General features: G+C 43.4%; 1 protein-coding gene across 1 annotated transcript in view; it reads right to left on the reverse strand.

The window, feature by feature from the left end:
* LOC149202560 (putative aldo-keto reductase 4) overlaps nucleotides 1-18,705 on the reverse strand; it is a 30,527-nt gene extending 11,822 nt beyond the window's left edge. The window contains exons 1-2 of the mRNA XM_089403186.1: nucleotides 18,146-18,705; nucleotides 17,798-17,995 (exon numbers count right to left, since the gene is read on the reverse strand). Coding sequence (XP_089259312.1) covers nucleotides 17,798-17,995; nucleotides 18,146-18,379 — 432 coding nt within the window. The 5' untranslated portion in view covers nucleotides 18,380-18,705. The remainder of the gene's footprint in view (nucleotides 1-17,797; nucleotides 17,996-18,145) is intronic.
* Nucleotides 18,706-18,987: the final 282 nt, after the last annotated feature.

An 18,987-nucleotide genomic window follows, 5' to 3' on the forward strand; every position in this document is an offset into this window, starting at 1 on the left:
TTGGACACTTTTCCCTAGGTAGAGACTAACCCATGGGAAACCACTTGTCCAAGGTACACTAAAAATCAATGGTATGCTAGGTGATCTAAGGTGTTGAAAATAAGACAGAAGGCTACAAGAGTAGGCTAGGCGCTGAAGCAGAGGGATGATAAAGATACAACTTAAGGAGGCTGACTACAAAGGACAACAAGATGCCCAAGTAAGTTGAGTTGCATTTGTTTGATTGAAAAGGGTTGTTAAAAGCCCTAAGTTTGCTATAGCAGTGAAATTGAGTGTTGTAGATGTTGTACTTTGGGCATAAGGGGACCTAAAGGACTTGGCCTTAACCCTAGGATTTGGTCAAAGGACTAACTTCTTATATTAGGCATTGTACAAGGATTGTAAAGGGCCATGATCCCTGGTATGTGAGCCCTGCTAATTTCTTATTAATGGAATTGTAAGAAACATGTTTGGGTAATAAATCTTGTGTACTATCATTGATTTGATTGCTGGTATATTTCGTTGTGCAAAATTGTTTAAAGTTAGGCATCTTCAGTGTGTCTATGTTTCCTTGCTAAGGCATAGACCAGACCTAGGGTGCGTGGATTTCTAACATCAAGCACCAATTTCAAACCACCTCTCCAGTTTTTCACATTAATGTTATATGGTATTCTCTTTTGAATCAGAATTAGACATAACAAGTCTATAATCATGCCCCATGTGAATCAGAATTAGACATAACAAGTCTATAATCATGTCTCATGTGCATATGTGAACCCCATTTGTGAGTGAGGTGGTGAATTGTTGTCCCTATGTGTTGGGTCTCGCAAGACACGATAAGTTGTTCATCAGGCTTAAATTTGAGTATCTTGCCCCAGATTTTCAATTAAGGAAGGTTTTTTAGAGTTTCATACTAGTGGACAGATACGAGGGAGAGATGCAAAAGATTTGCATATGAAGTTAGAGCTAAACTTGTTCAATATTGGCACCTTCTTCAAATAATAGTTCTTTTGCTTTTTATTTTGCAAGTTCTATATACAATGTTTGGAAAACAGTGAGATTGCATATATCTATTTTTTTCCCTCAAATATTCATGGAGAAGCTAAAAAACCACAAGATGTAAATACTATATTTTTTCCTAAATAAAAGCCTTCTTTCATTATGTTAGATGGCAACTTAAATGCTTTGGCTTTGACAACTCTATTGTTAGGTCCATAAAATATGCAATGTTAGTCAATTTTGTGACCAAATCGAAGTGTTATGTCAAGAAATTTACATATATAACAAGACAAATAAATCACTAACAAGTCATTAGTCATTTGCATCTTTTGTCCTTGAAAAAAATTTGCGGCCATGGATGCCTTGTTTTGCACGCCGACTTATCCAACCTTCACCAATTTCAATGTCACCACCTGGTAGGTAGGAATTCTCTTTATCACCAAGCTAGTAATAAAAGCACTCTAAGCATCGATAGCACATTCAATCTCGAAGATCAATTCAACTCTAGAGTCAAGTATAATAGTAACTTGCAAATAGTCCTTTTGTAATTTTACTTGTTAAATTGCATGGTAAATGGAGCATTTTCGGTAGAAGATGACACACTTAATTTGCTAAGCTTGAATTATTGAGAAAATGGTTTGAGTTGATAATTTATAAGAGTTAATAAATACTCGAATACTCTTTACCGTCGACAATATGGCCACAATAAACAAAGAAAACCTTACTCATGTTCTAACTTATTTACCATATTTGCACAACAATAATAATTTTCTCTAGTTTGATCACAACTTTATCAAGATGAGTTACAACAAAAGAATCAACACTCTAAAGTAGTTTAGAACAAATCTAATTTTGAGTTTGAGAAAGATTCATGTCAGCAAGCAACACATGATCAAATCAATGATGCCACTTTAGTAGCATATTCAAATGAAGATGAAGTTCGCCATAAACAAGTTTTGCTTGCACTTTCAAAGCTCATAATTAGACCTTGGGAAGACATCATCCACTATTGGGCATGGAATCCCCCCAAGGCATGTTTTGGGGCTCAAAACCCAAGTTTAGACCAAATCTTGTTCTAAAGCTCCACGAATTGCGGGCGCGGGGCGCGAAAGTATGATAGAGTCACAGGGTTGTCCACCCTAGTTTTGTAATGTAATGTCGGCTAAATAGACTTACCCATGTTCCGCGGACCATGGGATTGTACAAATAGAGCGAGGCTCTAAGTGTAGAAAAAACGAAGAGTAGAAGAGGAAGCACGAGAAGTCTAAGTGATTGAGTCGTAGGTTGAAGTGTGTCTTTGGGTCGTAGAGTAGGAGGAGACTATGCAGCTGAGTGCGCAGAGGCCTAGTAGTCCGCAACTGAGTGCGCGGACCCCGGCAGCTGAGTGCGCAAGGCGGAGTCGAGTCTGTAACCGAGGAAGGAATTAATAAAGAGAAGTTTTGCTATAAATCTGTGTATCTGTTCTTGGGTTAATGAATGATTGATATAATTTGCAATTATATTGTTTATTTACTGCGTGCACATATATGAATGGTTTATTTTGTATAACTTAAAGCACTCAAGCAAGCAAAGCGAATTAACTAACATTGAATACCAGTAAGGTCTTGGGTAATAACACAGAGCGCGGCGTTCAGTCCCTAGGTAGGGTTGTGCGAAGGCAACATATCGGGCTGCGAGATACAGGAAAGTGTGCGAGGCAACCTGCGCGCAGGGTCAAACCGCGGACCAGTCAAACTCATCAGGCATCTCCAGGGTGAAAAAACCTAGTTCTAGCACCCTCCCATACTACTTCGGGTGAGACCTCAATCCGCGCTCCATGGACTATTGCCGAAAGGGCCAGTAGTACCGGGATTTGTTTGGCTAATTAACTTTGAACCTGGGTCAGGCCCCAACAAGCCAACAAATGGTTCTGTTGTCGGGACAGGGACCTGCATAGAGATGTCTGATGTCGTATCACTCGAATCCGATAAAGAAAAGAATTGAAGATTGGATGGACAGAAAAATTTGCGAGTTTGCGGCGCACGAAAACAGGAACCTGCGACTATCAAAGGAAGAGTGGCTAGATTGCTACTTGTATACGGAGATCCACGAAATTTTCTTTGCATCCTTCCCCACTGAGTTGTACGAGTGGATCGCGAAGCTAGCATACAACCAAGGAAGGTGTAGAATCGACAAACCTATTGTGTGGACTCCAGAATTGGTGTGCAGACTAGAAGCATTAGAAGATAAGATCGCGCACATTGTGGATCACTGACTCGATCGAATTATAGGAGGATTTATCACCGAGTTCGCGGTAAATACTTCAGCCAGTTATAGCGAGCCAAAACGATGCTTCCTCAAAGGGCCACGAGGCAAGTACGTTAAATCTTTTAACACTTGGATTAAAATGCTACTGAGGGAAAAGCGGGTTATGTGAATAAATTGATGTTTGGGGCTACGCGGAGTGGGAAGATCTACAGATCGAAGGTAGCACAGAACTAGAAACTAGCCCCTTGATTTCACCTCCGCGAGAAAGCGAGGAAGAGCTCACGAAGGTTTCACCCAGAAGTGCGATCAATTTGATAGAGCAGCGAATTCCGCGCATACCGTTTCCACCTACACCACCACCAGTTTCACCATCTTCAACCCCGTCTTCCCCCACACCACCTCCGCCACCACCATAGTTCAATATGGCAAGCGCAATAAAGTTGCCAGTGTTCAAGGGAGTAGGAATGAAGATCCCGACCAGTTTTGGTTCGTGGTAAAGGCTGTATGGGAAGCATAGTGAGTCACGGATGACAATATCAAAAAAGCAATGTTGGTCAGCGCTCTGCAGGATCGCGCACTGACGTGGTACATTAATCATTCCAATGACAATCCAAACGCAAGGATCGCGGATATCCAAGCTGCGCTAGACAAATAATTTAGCAGGCCAAAATCAGAAACATAGTTGATCATTGGATTTAAGGAAATCGCGATGCTTCTAGGCGAGACACCCTAGGAGCTGGATCAGAGGCTGAAATGTACAATTCATGAAGCTAATATGACCTTGACGGATAGACAACACCATGCATGGTTTGTAGCATCGCTAACGCCGCATCTAAGAAACACGTTGTCACAACAAAAGCTAACCACTCAGGCCGAGGCCTTGGAGATTGCGATGAGACTACACGAGACCCCGATACAAGATCCTAACCTGGGAATTCAACAAATCCACGCGCAGTTGCAGAACTTGTGCCTTGAGATGCAGAGTTTGAAACAAGACAGAATGGCTCGCCCAGAAGCATGCGAGGAGGTATGGTGTGTAAAGTGTAAAGGCCAAGGACATGACAAGGACCATTGTCGAGTGTTCGTGAATTACCTGGCGGGAAAAGGACCAATGCCATTGAGACCGAAGGCACAAGCAAGACCAAGCGCGGCACATGCATTATGGTGCGTGATTTGTTAGATAAGAGGGAAGCATGCTACAGATAACTGCCATCTATTACAGAAGTATACGTAGAATTCCCAGCAGTTGTTCTGTAATTTCTGCAGGTCAGTAGGCCACGATGAGCGCACCTGTAGAAGTTATGAATTGATGATGGATCAGATTCCTAGCTACAGAGTTCAGACCGAAACATGAGCCTTCAATCAAAATGCAGGAATGTCGCGCACTGGATTTCAGGGGCATGAACGAGGCCGAGGAGGAATGGGACCAAGAAGGGGTCGCAGACAGCTGATATGTTACAATTGCAGAGGCCCAGGGCATTATGCCCACAATTGTACAAATCCAATGAGACCATCATGCTTATATTATATGCAGTTTGATCACGAGATAGAGGACTGTCCCACACTGATAGCGAGGTTGCACGATAAAGGAGCACTCCAGCCTCCCCCGACTCAGAATCTGCAAATGATGAGGTCTAAGCCGCGTGAGGAAGACCCTAATGTGAATATCGTGCTCCGAAGTGGTATCACAACAGGAGATGACAAAGGCAAGTAGCCTGAAGAGAGTGCATGGGTTCGCAAGGCTCCAACAAAGGAACCAGAATTTGATTTGGAGCGTGCTAAGGAGACATTCATGGAAGCTAAAAAGAGCTTCACGGATGCCTCCACTTCAGGAAGTAAAGACAGACTGGAACCGGAAATGGACCCATAAATGCTCACTACATTCTTGGAGACATGCATGAAGCTGCTGCGTGATAGTAAGGTTGTGAAGAGGTTGCAAGAACTCATCACTAGATGTGCTGGGACTGCGCCAGGAGGACCACGCGTAGTCAGGAAGCTCGGCAAGCACACAACGTGAACAGGAAGGGAGATGAGATTGATCGCGCAGATCGGGGAATATGAAATGGATCAAGTGATTCTGGATCTAGGGTCGGACGCAAACATCTTGCCAAAACAGACATGAGAGTGCATGGGCATGCCTGCACTACAATGGTCACCTATCCAACTGTGAATGGTGAACCAGCAAAAGATCCTACCTATGGGGAGATTGCAGGGAATCACAGTAGATATCGAAGGAGCGAGCGTGCTTGCAGATTTCAAAGTGATAGAGATTGTTGATGACAACAATCCCTCTCCCACACTATTGAGAACTATATTGCGGGGGAGCCCCCCCCGTTCAAACCCGCTCCCAATCCGTGCTCCGGGCGGGAGACACTCGAGAGCGGGTCGGGAGAGCGCTCCCGAAATCACTCCCGGAGCACCCCCCCCCTCGAACCCGCTCCCAATCTGCGCTCCGGGCGGGAGACGCTCGAGAGCTAGTCGGGAGGACGCTCCCGATAAAAAAATTTCCACTCCCTACCATTTTCGGGAGCGCTGTCAAGAGCGTCGCTCCCGGAGCGAAAATTACAACCCGGGAGCGATTGCTCCCGGGCTTTAAATTTTCACTCTGGGAGCGTTTCGAGTGGCGCCTGGAGTGATCCGGTAGAAAAAAATAAAAAAATAAAAATAAAAATAAAAAAATATCCGCAGACGTGCAAAAAAAAAAAAAAAAAAAAAAAAAAATCTCCAATTAGAAAAAAACAAAAAAAAAATGTTTTAAAAACTCAATGGGGCTAAAAACATTTCATTATCACTTGAATGAGTTGAGTTTCTTGGAGAGCAAGAGAAAATGAGCGAGGAGAAGCGAGGAGCAAACACTGAGGAGCAAGGAGCAAGCCTGCAAAGAGGTAAGTAACTTAGTAATTTAGTTAGTTTAGTTAGTTTAATTTAGTTTATTTAGTAAAAAAATCATGAATTAAATTAAATTAATTAATCTAAATAAATTAAATTAATTTGCAGATTTAAAAGCCTACAAATATCAAACATCATGGACCTGGCTATATTTCTTGGCATTTCCCTCTTCTTGGTCCCTTTTATGGTTATTATGGTGCTGGAGAGTAGGAAACAGAGGGACCAAAATGAAGATGGGGATGAAGAAGCTGGAGAAAGTCGAATTGATAAAAACCCCAGCGAGGAGGAGCTGGAGGAGGGTGAACATGGCTCTCAAAAAATTAAACAAGACCAAACCCCATTGTGAAAATATGTTAACAGCGCTGAAACAGGGAGAGGGGGTGGAACCACTAAATTTCATTTCCCCCATTGCAATAATGATTACACAGGTTCATACACTCGTGCCAGAAAACACTTCTGTGGGAAAAGGCCATGGGATGGAGACAAACAAATAGGAATCAAAACTTGTTCACCGGTGTCAGCAGCGGGTAGAGCCAAATACATAAGGGAAGAGGAGGAAGCCCAATACAAATCAAAAAAATCAAGGGGTTTCTTTGAACCAAGCTCAAAACCATAAGCACAAAGAACTCCTTCAGCATCCTCCCAAGGCAGTGGATATGCAGGGTCATCATCTTTAAGGCGTAGAACCATATCAGAGTTCCTTGATGAGGGGTGTAGGAATGATGTGGATTCAAAGGTTTACAGGTTTCTCTATGCATGTGGGATACCATTCAATGTTCTTCGCTCACCTTATTGGCACGAAATGGTTTCTGCCATAAATGATGCCCCTAAAGGATACAAGAGCCCTAGGTATGACAAGGCAAGAACCGTTGGACTTGATCATGAAAAAGCAAAATATCACATTCTTTGAATAGAATGACAAGTTCTTGGACTAACCATGGGGTGTCCATTGTATCTGATGGATGGACAAATGTAAAAGGCAAGCCATTGATAAGTGTTCTTGTTGTGTCTGTTAGTGGTGCCATCTTTCTAACTGCACATGATTACTCAGACAAGTTCAGGACCGCCATCAACATTACAGAAGCATTACTTGAAACAATTGACCGTATTGGGCCATACAATGTCATCCAAGTCATCACTGATAATGCTGCTAATTGTAAGGCAGCGGGAGCAACTATTAAGGATAAATACCCCAACATATTTTGGTCTGGATGTTTGTTTCACACATTGAACCTTCTGATGCATGATATTGTCAAGAACAAAAATGCACAATACAAATGGATTGGTGATTTGTACAAGAAAGGCAAACAAATGATAAAATTTATTACAAATCATATCAATACCCATGGCATTTTTCGCAGTCACTCGAGATTGGAGTTGTTGAAGATTGCGAAGACCAGATTTGGTAGCTATTACCTCACCTTCAGGCGCCTTTTGAAGGTAAGAGAGTCATTGGCTAGCATGGTATCAAGTCCACATTGGCAGGTATTAAAGGAAAGGGCTACAAATGCAGCTGACAGGCGAGGTTTTGAATTGGTGGAGGAGGCCGCTCTTGATGGTCAGTTTTGGACAAGTGTGAGGCATGTATTGGATTTCACCAAGCCCATTTATCACATGATTTGGTTTGCAGATACAGACAAACCAGTGATTGGCGAGGTGTATGAGCAGATGGATACCATGTTGGGGCAAATAAAAGATATTGTTCATAATAGAGATCCCAACTTGTACAAACTGATTCACGATTGTGTGTGTGAACGGTGGAATAGACTTAATCTTCCACTACATTGCTTGGCGTATATCCTTACACCAAAATATTACTCTACATCTTGGTTGGGCCAACCTGCACCAGGGGTGGGATTAGGACCAAAACCCATTTAGATACAGAGGTAACTAGTGGATATTTGCAAGCATTAGAAAATTTGATACCTGACAGGGAGGAATGTGCAGCTGTGCACCTTGAAATAGGCAAATACTTCAGTGGCACTGGTTTGTTTGGTAACTTCCATGCAATGGATGATAGAGATAGATTTAATTCTCTCACATGGTGGGAAACATATGGCGGCCAGGGACTTTTGCCAAAATTGGAAAAAAAAGTTCTTTCACAAGTTGTAAATACTTCTTCTACAGAGAGGTGTTGGAGCACCTACAGCTACATACATAATGTGAAAAGAAACAGACTCAATGAAAACCGAGCAGAAAGCTTGGTTTATGTTCGCTACAACTTGAGGTTGTTGAGTCATTACTGTGATCGGGCTAATGAGGATCCCACATATAAAATTTGGGACAATCACCCAGAGGATGACAATTTGGAGGATGTCATTGTACATGTTGAAGAACTGGAAGAGAAACTTATAAGGGATGAAGATGAAGCCGCTGCAGCAGCCATGCCACCTCCACCTCCACCATCCAATAGCAGTGCTCGAGGTCCGAGTCTTGTTCCTTTGCTGTCGCCACCTCCATATACACCCTCATGTGGAGGGCATGTGCCTTCTAGTTCTGGTCGTCGGTTTGTGCGGGAGAATCCTAGAAGACCACCACGACCTGCGTATACTCCTGGAGACTCTCGTGGCAAGGGCCACATGTAGATTTACAGTTTACTTGTCTTTTCTAGTTTCTATTAGACTTTAGTTTTCATAACTGTTGAGTTTTGAGTCCTTGACTCTTGACACTTGACTCTTTCATATCATAATGATATTTTTTGTAAACAATATATGATTGTGACAATGAAAATTTGAAGTTTGAAGTTGGCAATTATAACTCATTGGTAATGATTGTGAATTATGAATATGATGCTTCGTGAAAGACTAAAGTTGTTTCATTTCATTTCATTATTCATATTTCATTTTATAACATTCATTTCATGTTAACAGTTAGAAGTTAGGACTTAGAAATATCTAAGATATTACTTCTTGTAATGGTTAAACTTAGCTTACAAGTACAACTTTGGTGATCAATGATGATAAATGTTATATATTGAATTTTCAATTTTGAAAGCTTGAAGTTGAAACTTTAAAATTGAATTTGATGAATCATGATTCACGAGACTCAATATGTTGCAGTTGTAATATGTATTTTACTAACTTGTGGACGTGGTTGATGAAGATTATGATTTCTAGATGATTGATCATTGATGTGATATGGTTCAATGATCAATCTATGGTTTTTATGTCTAATTCATCATTCTACATGTTTTTGTTGACATATATATATCAAAAATTAAAAAATATAAATATAAATATATATATATTTTAAAAAATCGCTCCGGGATTCGCTCCCAAACCAGGAGCTTCTAAAAATGGTCGCTCCCGCTCTCGCTCCCCGCTTCCGCTCCCGCTCCCAAGTAACATAGTTTGAGAATAGATTGGTTCACTAACATGAATGGAGTGATAAATCTAAAGAAGCGCAAGATGGTTTTTGAGAAAAAGTCACTGCGTGTAGTGGTACCTTTAGACTATGCAGAAGGATCGTGCTATGCAGAGCCAGTGCGCGACTACGACAGTGACGATGATCTAAACTGTATCTACAAGATAACAGCGCGGGAGCAGGATTGGATAAATCCAACCGCAGATGGCAGAATCTCGTGGGAGCGCGAAAGCTCCTGCACCTCAGATTCAGACGAGGAAATAGAACGATGGCAGAACCAATTACACGAGGTAACCACACTTAACTGTAACATGATGATAAGGTCGTTGCACCGCGTGGCCTTAGAAGTAAGAGATCTACCTACGTATGACGGGTTGAGCGAGGTGGACGATTTCCTGAACAAATTTGAAAATGAAGTACTGAAAACGCAGCATTTCGACGCTCTGAAATGGGTACTGCACGCTACACCAGCAAGATGGTGGGGTACGCACCAAAGGAGTTTTGAAGACTGGCGCGAATGCATAAGGATGATGCGCATGCGGTTTGGAAAGCCTCAAATGCAGATAAAAGCCAAGTATGATGGACGAAACAACCAGTGCGTCCACCTTTCCAGATGGGTATAGGCGTATGGGGCAAAAACCTATGCAAAGGTACATCGTCCTCGCGATAGGAAACACAACCGATAAGCAAGAGAGGGCAAGACAATGGCATGAACAACCCCTCCACTTGCGACTAGGAAGTATGATAAGACCAAGCGCGCAAAAGCATATTCACGCAGAAGCTTTTGACAAAGTACGCGAAACATTGAACATGGTCCACCATGTGAGACGAGTTGACTGGGACCTACGCATACCAATAGTTATCTGGGCATATAGGACCGTGTGCCAAACCCTGACCGCGCAGGCACCTCCGAATATGAAGTATGACGCGAACGTTGTAATCCCTAGGAAGCATGAAAAACCTGGTCTGCGCATAGTAGCACTAGTAGATACGATGGTTCACAGAGTCTGGAAAGAAGGAATCGCATAACCGCAAGAAGCATAACGCATGGGACTTGAGGAAGAAATCCAATGGGGAAACTTTAGGCTCCACAAACTTGAAAAATAAAGGGTACGATTACAGAAGAAAAGCGCTCTGGAGGACGTGGAACTCAAGAAGATGGAGGATGAAATAACGAAATATTTTCTTGGCAAAAAGACTAGAATGGTACGGCATGGTGCATACGATCATGATGAAAGGGCCGAGGCCTATGGCCGCGAATTGATCAGTTTGATACCTTGGCTTGGACCGCATATTGGTAAGCATAGCAGCCAGGGTAGCATCTTGCAAGCGATAACGTGCGCAATGCAGACCATAATAGTAAAAGGTAGGGATTCTCTAGGCAACATGATGAACGATAGGATGGAACTTTCCACGGGTGGTGCGACCACCTGACTAGCCGAGGGAAGGACAGTCTTAGTGCTCCAGGCAGTTGGAATGGAGCGTGGGACTATAAACTATTCTGCTCGGGAGCTGTGTGATAATGGAAGTGCGCGCAGAAGCAAAGAGTCACAAGGTCCACGACCGCGCACAGAGGGTTGCGCTGCCGCACAGGTTGGCCAGAAAGTGACCGTTGAAGTCACTATTCATGATGGGATGCTCGACTTGAGGCCAAATGGAGTGGGCGGTAGGCATTTAAGATGCGATTTATGGGCAAAATCTGGGAAAATCTGCCGCCAAGGGAGCATTAATGAACCAAATTTGGGGGGAATGGTCAAATTCAAATTCCAAAAGCGCTATAAAATACAATGGGCTGCCCAGCAAATAACACTTGGTCATTTACAAACTGAGCAATTGAGCAGAACCCTGAGTGTTGTGAGCCGAGCGTTGATTGAGCCCCTGAGTTCGCGAGTGCTAGATATCCGAACGAGTACGATGGCGACTACTCAGGATGTTATGGAAATAACAAAGATGACCGCTAAGGAGGCCGCACAGGCCCTGATTGTAGGGGATACCCCAGAAGGTGTTGGAATTGTGGCAGAAATTCCGAAATCACCGCGTACGCCAAGACCCAAGAAGGATAAACAAGCAATGATTCCCGTACGTGTGTCCCCGCGGAACCCATTGCGCACCAAGCCGTCAATGGAGGAGAAGGGGAAAGTCGTCACTATAGAAACAGATGAAGAAGAAGAAGATCTGCGAGATCTTATCATCGCAGAAGAAGAGGATGAAGGCATGGAGGTGGATACTCAGCCTACGCACTATGCAACAAAACTGCCCACCTGTGTCCCCTCGCACAAAGGGAAGGCTAAAGTGCCCAAGGACCTGGACGAGACCAAGAGCTCGCTCTAGACCCTGTTCCTCCCAGATGGTATTATGTTTGAAGGCACGCACCTGGGCCGCGTGCCAAGCCTGAAATTCAAAGATTGGGACCTCGCTGACCACGAGAAGTTCCCTCACCTTGAGATTGGAAACCTCATGAAGCATAACACCGTGGGGGGGGTGACCGAATTACAGTCGCGGAAGTGGTTGCGCGGAGTGGAAAACGCTGGGCTGCTGAACTTGCTATGGGTTCCGCACTTCCACCGTGCCCCAATAACCATTTTCATCATCAAGCAGTGGGTGCATGATGGGTGTTTATGGCTGGAGGAGCTCATCCCCATGACGGTAGACTTGATTCATCACGTCTCCCAGCTTCCATGCAAAGGAGAGGACCCTGTGGCCCTATCGGACAGGAAGGACAATGATTTGGCCATCGCAGAGGCCATGAAGAAAAAGTACAAGCTAGAAAAGAAGAAGAGGAGTTACGCCATCTCCAACATCAAGGACAAAGCAGTACGCGTGGCAACCCAAATCTTGGCCGGAAAGGTTATGCGCAAGTGTCGCATAGATGAGGTACTTGTGCCAGTGGTCGCATTGGCCGAGCAATGCGCGAAGGGGGTCCAGTTTAACTGGTCTAAATTACTCTGCACTGAATTTTTAGAGAATTGTTGCGAAGCCCAGGAACATGGCAAAATGTTCCACTATGCATGGTTGTTGCTATCCATAGTGCTCGTAGCTGGGGAATTGTCGGAGGATAGTCAATTCCACATAATTGACAGGGATTTAGCAGAGGCCGCGAAGTACGCTTTGCTCTGAGCCACGAAGGATGCTAAAAGGATACGCAACAACAAGATCTTCTGGGTGTTCGTGGAGATGAACCTCAGAATGTGGATCAACTGCAAACCGCGGTTGTCACCCACGATTTACAACAATTTGCAAAGTTTTGTAGAATTTGAGGCAGACATGCATAACATATATATCAAGGTGCGCAAGGACCCGACTAAGCAATGGACAAAGCTACCCTTTGTAGCCACCGATGATGCCATTTTCAATGTCCTGGAGGCATGGCCGCCGGAGTGGTGCGCCCCATACATTGCAGAGATCGAGAAGTCGGCGGCGCAAAGAAAGAAAGACGAGGCCAAGCTGCATATCGCACAGTTGGCTGAAAAACGAAGGAAGGATACAGCGGCAACAGAAGTGCGAGCAGCGTGAGACGTTGCACAAAGAGCAGTCAAACAGGAGAAGGCCACAGCAGCAATAGCAGCAGCACAGGAGGTAGCTGCGAAGGCGGGTAAGGACCAAACGACACAGGGACAGGAAGTAGACGAAGCAGAGACCGAAGAGGGAGGCGTGAACCCGCAAACCGCGTCAACGCAGCTGAAGCGCCAGCACCCAACAGAGCAGGCAAGGTCGCGCAAGAAGATCAAGGCTTCGAAATTGTCCATTGACCCGATCACCTTAACCAAGGGTGATCTGCATGACAACGACGAGACAGTGCGCCACGTCACCTTTGAGGCTCTCCAAGATTTCATGCAAGAGAACCAGATTGTGTTGGGGGCCCTCAGAGCGCAGCTGCAGGAATTACAGGTGTGCCCTCCTCAGGTTGGTACCCTCTCGACCAGCCTCGCAGTCGGCTCAATAGTAGCAGAGCAGATGTTGCGCGCACGGATGACGAACACCATAGTGCTGCTGGAAGGAGCACTAGTGCCATCGAATGAGGCCGATAGGCCTTCGGTTAGCGCACTGAAAGGTCTCAGTATCAATCTAGCTGCACTCCCGCGGAGACCTTATATTTGTTGCAGGATGGGATAACTGCAAAGCTGCGAGCTAGGGAGAGTCGCACGCTCCAAGTTCTCAGTGAGCAGAAAATAAATATGGAACAACTAAGCTTGCAGTGCGACGAAGTGGTGTCGCAGAATCAGTAGCTGGTACAGGTGATAGAAGACACTTGCCAAAGCATCCCGGAGCTAGCCATCCCAGCAGACATACCAATGGAGGCGCGAATCCACAAGTTAGTAGCAGGGGTTCGCGAGGCAAAGGAAGAAATGACAAAGGTTCGGCTAGAGCTGAACCTTCAGATCTGCGGTTAAAGACGTAGCCATCCACTCCCCTGAAAGTCAGAGAATAGTGCTCTAGCGCTATCACAACGGGATTGGAGGAAATTGGAGGTGCAGTGCGAGACTGCACCAACATGTTGAAAGAATCGCTTGAGGTCCTCACAACTTTGTAAGAGAACCCCAAAATCCAGCACTTAGAGACAGAGGCGCAAGAACTCCAACAACAATATGACAGTGTCCGAGGTACTGCACATATGGTGGTCTTCACTCAGAGGCTTGCGAGGATGTAGCAGGCCAAGGCGCTGAAAGAGAAGGTGGACGTGGCACAACATAAGGAAGCAATCCTAAAGGCGCATGTCCAACCTTGGATCGACGAGGCCTTCACCATCACGGCAAAAATTGAAGGCAAGCTCGCACACATGCAGGGGATGCACACATTAATGCAAAGAAGCACTCCCGACACAGAGGTCTCGGAACAGCGTATGCCGCAGATCCAACAAGTAGCAGCTCAGTGCATTGCTGACCTCTGCGCAGTTTGAGAACAGTTGGAGGGACTCCATGCAAAGATCGTCGCACTGACAGAGTGACTCGAGGGCGAGTCATGATGTTTGTGTTGGGGACCTGCTGGGCATGGAATCCCCCCAAGGCATGTTTTGGGGCTCAAAGCCCAAGTTTTGACCGAATCTTGTTGTAAAGCTCCGCAAATTGCAGGCGCGAGATACGAAAGTATAATAGAGTCACAGGGTTGTCCGCCCTGGTTTTGTAATGTAATGTCAGTTAGATAGACCTACCCATGGTCCGCAGACCAAGGGATTGTATAAATAGAGCGAGGCTCTAAGTGTAGAAAAAAACGAAGAGTAGAATAGGAAGCATGAGAAGTCTAAGTGATTGAATCATAGGTTGAAGTGTGTCTTTGGGTCGTAGAGTAGGAGGAGGCTCTGCAGCTTAGTGCGCAGAGGCCTAGTAGCCCGCAGCTGAGTGCGCAGACCTCTGCAGCGGAGTGTGCAGGGCGGAGTCGAGTCTGTAACCGAGGAATGAATTAATAAAGAGAAGTTTTGCTATAAATTTGTGTATCTGTTCTTGGGTTAATGAATGATTGATATAATTTGCAATTATACTATTTATTTACTGCACGCACATATATGAATGGTTTATTTTGTATAACTTAAAGCACTCAAGCAAGAAAAGTGAATTAACTAACATTGACCAATAAGGTCTTAGGTAATAACACAGAGCGCGGCGTTCAGTCCCTGGGTAGGGCTATGCGAAGGCAGCATATTAGGTTGCGAGGTACGTGAAAGTGCGCGAAGCAACCTGTGCGCAGGGTCAAACGCGGACCAGTCAAACTCATCAGACATATCCAGGGTGCATAAACCTGGTTCTAGCACCCTCCCATACTACTTCGGGTGATACCTCAGTTCACACTCCGCAGACTGTTGTTGAAAGGGCCAGTAGTACCGAGATTTGTTTGGCTAATTAACTTTGAACCTGGGTCAAGCCCCAACAAGCTAACATCCACAAAAAACATAGAAATGATCTTGGATATGAAAAGGAAGTGATCTTTAAAAATTTGGATTATTCCAAACCAATCAACTTCTAGAGTGTTGGATATTTTCAAGAAAATTCATCTTCATCCGCTCTAGTTCAAAATCATAGTCCTAAATGCCAACATTGTCATTGAGTTGGCCACATGGAGGATCGGTGTTTTGATCTCCATCGTTGTGAGCATTGTGGAAAGCATAGTCATCCTTCAAATAGATATGCCAAATGTAATAAACATATAAGAGTAAAGATTAACTATGGGCAGATCACTTCTTAGCAATGGTCATTAACAACTAAGAAGATATATCAGTTATATCGAAGAATCTATTCTCGAGTATTGACACATCTATAGTCGAAATATTTTCATCTTCTTATTTTGTATTTGACAAAGGGGGAGTAATATCAATGATTGATAGTCAGGCTTCAAGTTTCCAAATCCTATCAATCGAGCAAAAACAAGCGCACCTAAGTTGTAGCTAAAACCAGAGTCAAAGCCATAAGCGCAATTTGGTTTACGGCCATCCCAAAACCACCATTTGTTAGAAGACTTACAACTTATACTAGACATTATTTTGTGCTCATCTTTAAACCACCATTTGAGAGCACTTCTATTTCGCAGAAGACATCAACTTCTAGCCAAGTTAGGAAATGTTCTAGGTATAGTTGAGCCTAGGAGTCGAGTTTTAGAGATTTTAGTCATCTTTAAACCACCATCTCCATTGGAAAAAGTTTGTGGTCATGCTTAAACCACCATTTAGTAGAAGACATTAGGTTTTGATAGTTGTTAGGTTTATGGTCATCCCATAAAAAACAAATTTAGAGAAGATAGTCGGTGATTGGTAGTTACCCCCTTCCAACTTTCATCACTTTGCTTGGACTCACATACATCTCTTCGAATTGAGGGGAAAATGTTGGAAACCTAGTCCATAAGTTTTATGGTAGATTGTATTATTCACTTCAGGAAGAATACGAAAAGTCACAAGTGAATATGAACAGTCATCGAAAGTCCAAGTAACCTTTTGGAAGATGAATCCAAATGTCAAGATCATGTTCCTATGTGTATCATATTAATGAAATCAATCACAAAATTGTCTAAAACTCATCTTTATTTTTGTATATGTTCAACACTACATCTAGGTGGAACCTATAGCTTGTAACACCTAGAAATTATCCATAGGCTAAGAGAAGGTGTCACTCATCTAGGAGTAGGCGACTCCTATAAAGGTCTTCCATTTTGCCAAGTAATTGCACATATCTTATCAAGTATAATATAGGGGCAAGGTTAATGAAAATAATGCCTTATGTTTTCGTAAACAAAATTTTCATGTGGTTTGGCCTGGCACTTTATGATCCGTGTTTTTTATTTATTCATTAAGCTTCATATATAGCCCATACTACCAATCAATTTCTGGCCTACAAAATATTTCCTTGAGATTTTACCCTTTAATACATGCATCAAATCCTACAAAAGACTTTGATCCCACTGTAGTTGCAAAAAATCACCACTAAAAGAGAGTGAGAATGTGGGAGAATGTTACTTTTTCATTATGGGTTTACTAATTCTTAGATCATACTCAACAAGTTTCCCTATACTCAGATAGTCATGGCAAGTTTCTTGAGTTGTTATAGGGGAGGTATATTTTGCTTATATCAGTTATGAGCCAGTGACTTACAATCCTACGTGGAAATTTATCAAGAATAAATTAATGAATGACGTTTCTTAATGTTTGAGCATATTGGTCTTAGTGATAGTTATTTATGGTTGAAGCGCTTGGCATTCTATGGTGGTTTTCTTGCCCTGCATTAACAAGCTACTTAAGGGATGCCCTCTTGAACATTGAGTAGACAATAAGGCATGCAAATGGAATAATCATCATAATTTGCAAGGATATTCAACAACATAGTATAGTATCTATATTGCAACATTGCAGTCGCAAGCTTTTGCATGGCTAAAAGGCCTCCATTCTGAAAAATGATAAAAGGAACCCACAACTCACATAAAACATAAACTACAGGTGAGCCTTATGCACCCTGTATGAGGTGCGCTGTGGTGCAATATGCATATATGCCATTGGACACTATAGACACTGACATATATAGTGCAGTGCGCATTATTGCAAGACATGTATTGCTCATCCAAATAATGAAGTAATTGATGATGGATGGCAAGGAAACCAAAAGAAATGAAGAACACTTGCTCTATGCACAACAGGTGAAACAAAGTATTTTGGACATCTCCAAATTGAAGTCAAAAGCATCAATAATTCCTAAAATTCAAAATAAAACATATAATCAGGTGCCCACTGAACCCACAAAACATGACACCAAAAGAACATATTTGTATTTTCACATTGACCCGGGGACTGAAAAGAAAGGACATGCAGAAATTTCTAGAGTGAATAGATGATATGCATACATACCGTGACTTCAATGGGCACTGTAGTATCAATACGATGTTGATAATAAAGATCAATGAACTCGACATCCAGTCTCTTCAAGCTTGCCTCGCAGGCTGCACGAACATATGCGGGATCCCCTCGAATCTCTCGTTTTCCATTTGCATAGCTCACTCCAAACTTTGTGGCTAATTGGATTTTCTCCCTGATCCCTTTAATGGCCTGCAAGTGCAACCAAAGAATCAAGCTCAAGAAGAACTCTATCGACTTGAATTAAGCTCAATAAGAAGTCTATCAACTTGGCTAATCTGTAGAATTCATTGGTGATTGCAAGGAAAATAGAAACCTTTTGGAAGAGGCAGGCGGTCCTACCTTTCCAATGAGGATTTCATTGGTAAAAGGGCCATAAACATCTGAAGTGTCGAGAAAAGTAATGCCTCTGGAGACAGCATGGTGGACGAGAGATATCATTTCTTGCTCAGGCTTTGGAGGGCCATAGAAGGCAGACATGCCCATGCAACCCAACCCCTGCGCTGACACTTGTAATCCTTGCGACCCCAAATGCAAACTACGCACTGCGGATGTTCCTGCTGCTAATTGCGCCATTTCTCTGTTATGCGATCACTCTATCCCGTTTTCCAAATCACAGCAAATATTGTACCTTCACCTGTGGAGTCTATGTATTTATGGAGTGAATGCAATAAATGGTTGACTGCAGTCCAAGAGACAAGTGGTTCATTTTGTACAGCTGCGATTCCCGGAGCCTGACAACACTTGTGTAGCACGATCCGTGTGAATCTGTCATTACTTTTCTTCGGTACTTGGTGCCGACTATTCAAATAACGCCGTTGAACATTTCATTCCAGAAGATAGGAATGGCAATGGTCCATATTTCTAGAAGACTGAAAATGATTACAATTGGTCACCTACACGAGCGAGAGGACGAGCCTTTTTCTATGGCGACCAGAAGACAGTTGGCAGCTTTTCAGAGGGTCCATATATACAGATTTATGGGGTGCCGACTATTCAGATAACGCCGTTGAACATTTCATTCCAGAAGATAGGAATGACAATGGTCCATATTTCTAGAAGACTGAAAATGATTACAATTGGTCACCTACACGAGCGAGAGGACGAGCCTTTTTCTGTGGCGACCAGAAGACAGTTGGCAGCTTTTCAGAGGGTCCATATATACAGATTTATCGCTTTACAAA

The sequence above is a fragment of the Pinus tabuliformis genome, chromosome 2_1 (genome assembly GCF_031772625.1).
Source record: "Pinus tabuliformis cultivar Carrire ecotype Pingquan chromosome 2_1, CPIR1, whole genome shotgun sequence".
Classification (NCBI taxonomy): domain Eukaryota; kingdom Viridiplantae; phylum Streptophyta; class Pinopsida; order Pinales; family Pinaceae; genus Pinus; species Pinus tabuliformis.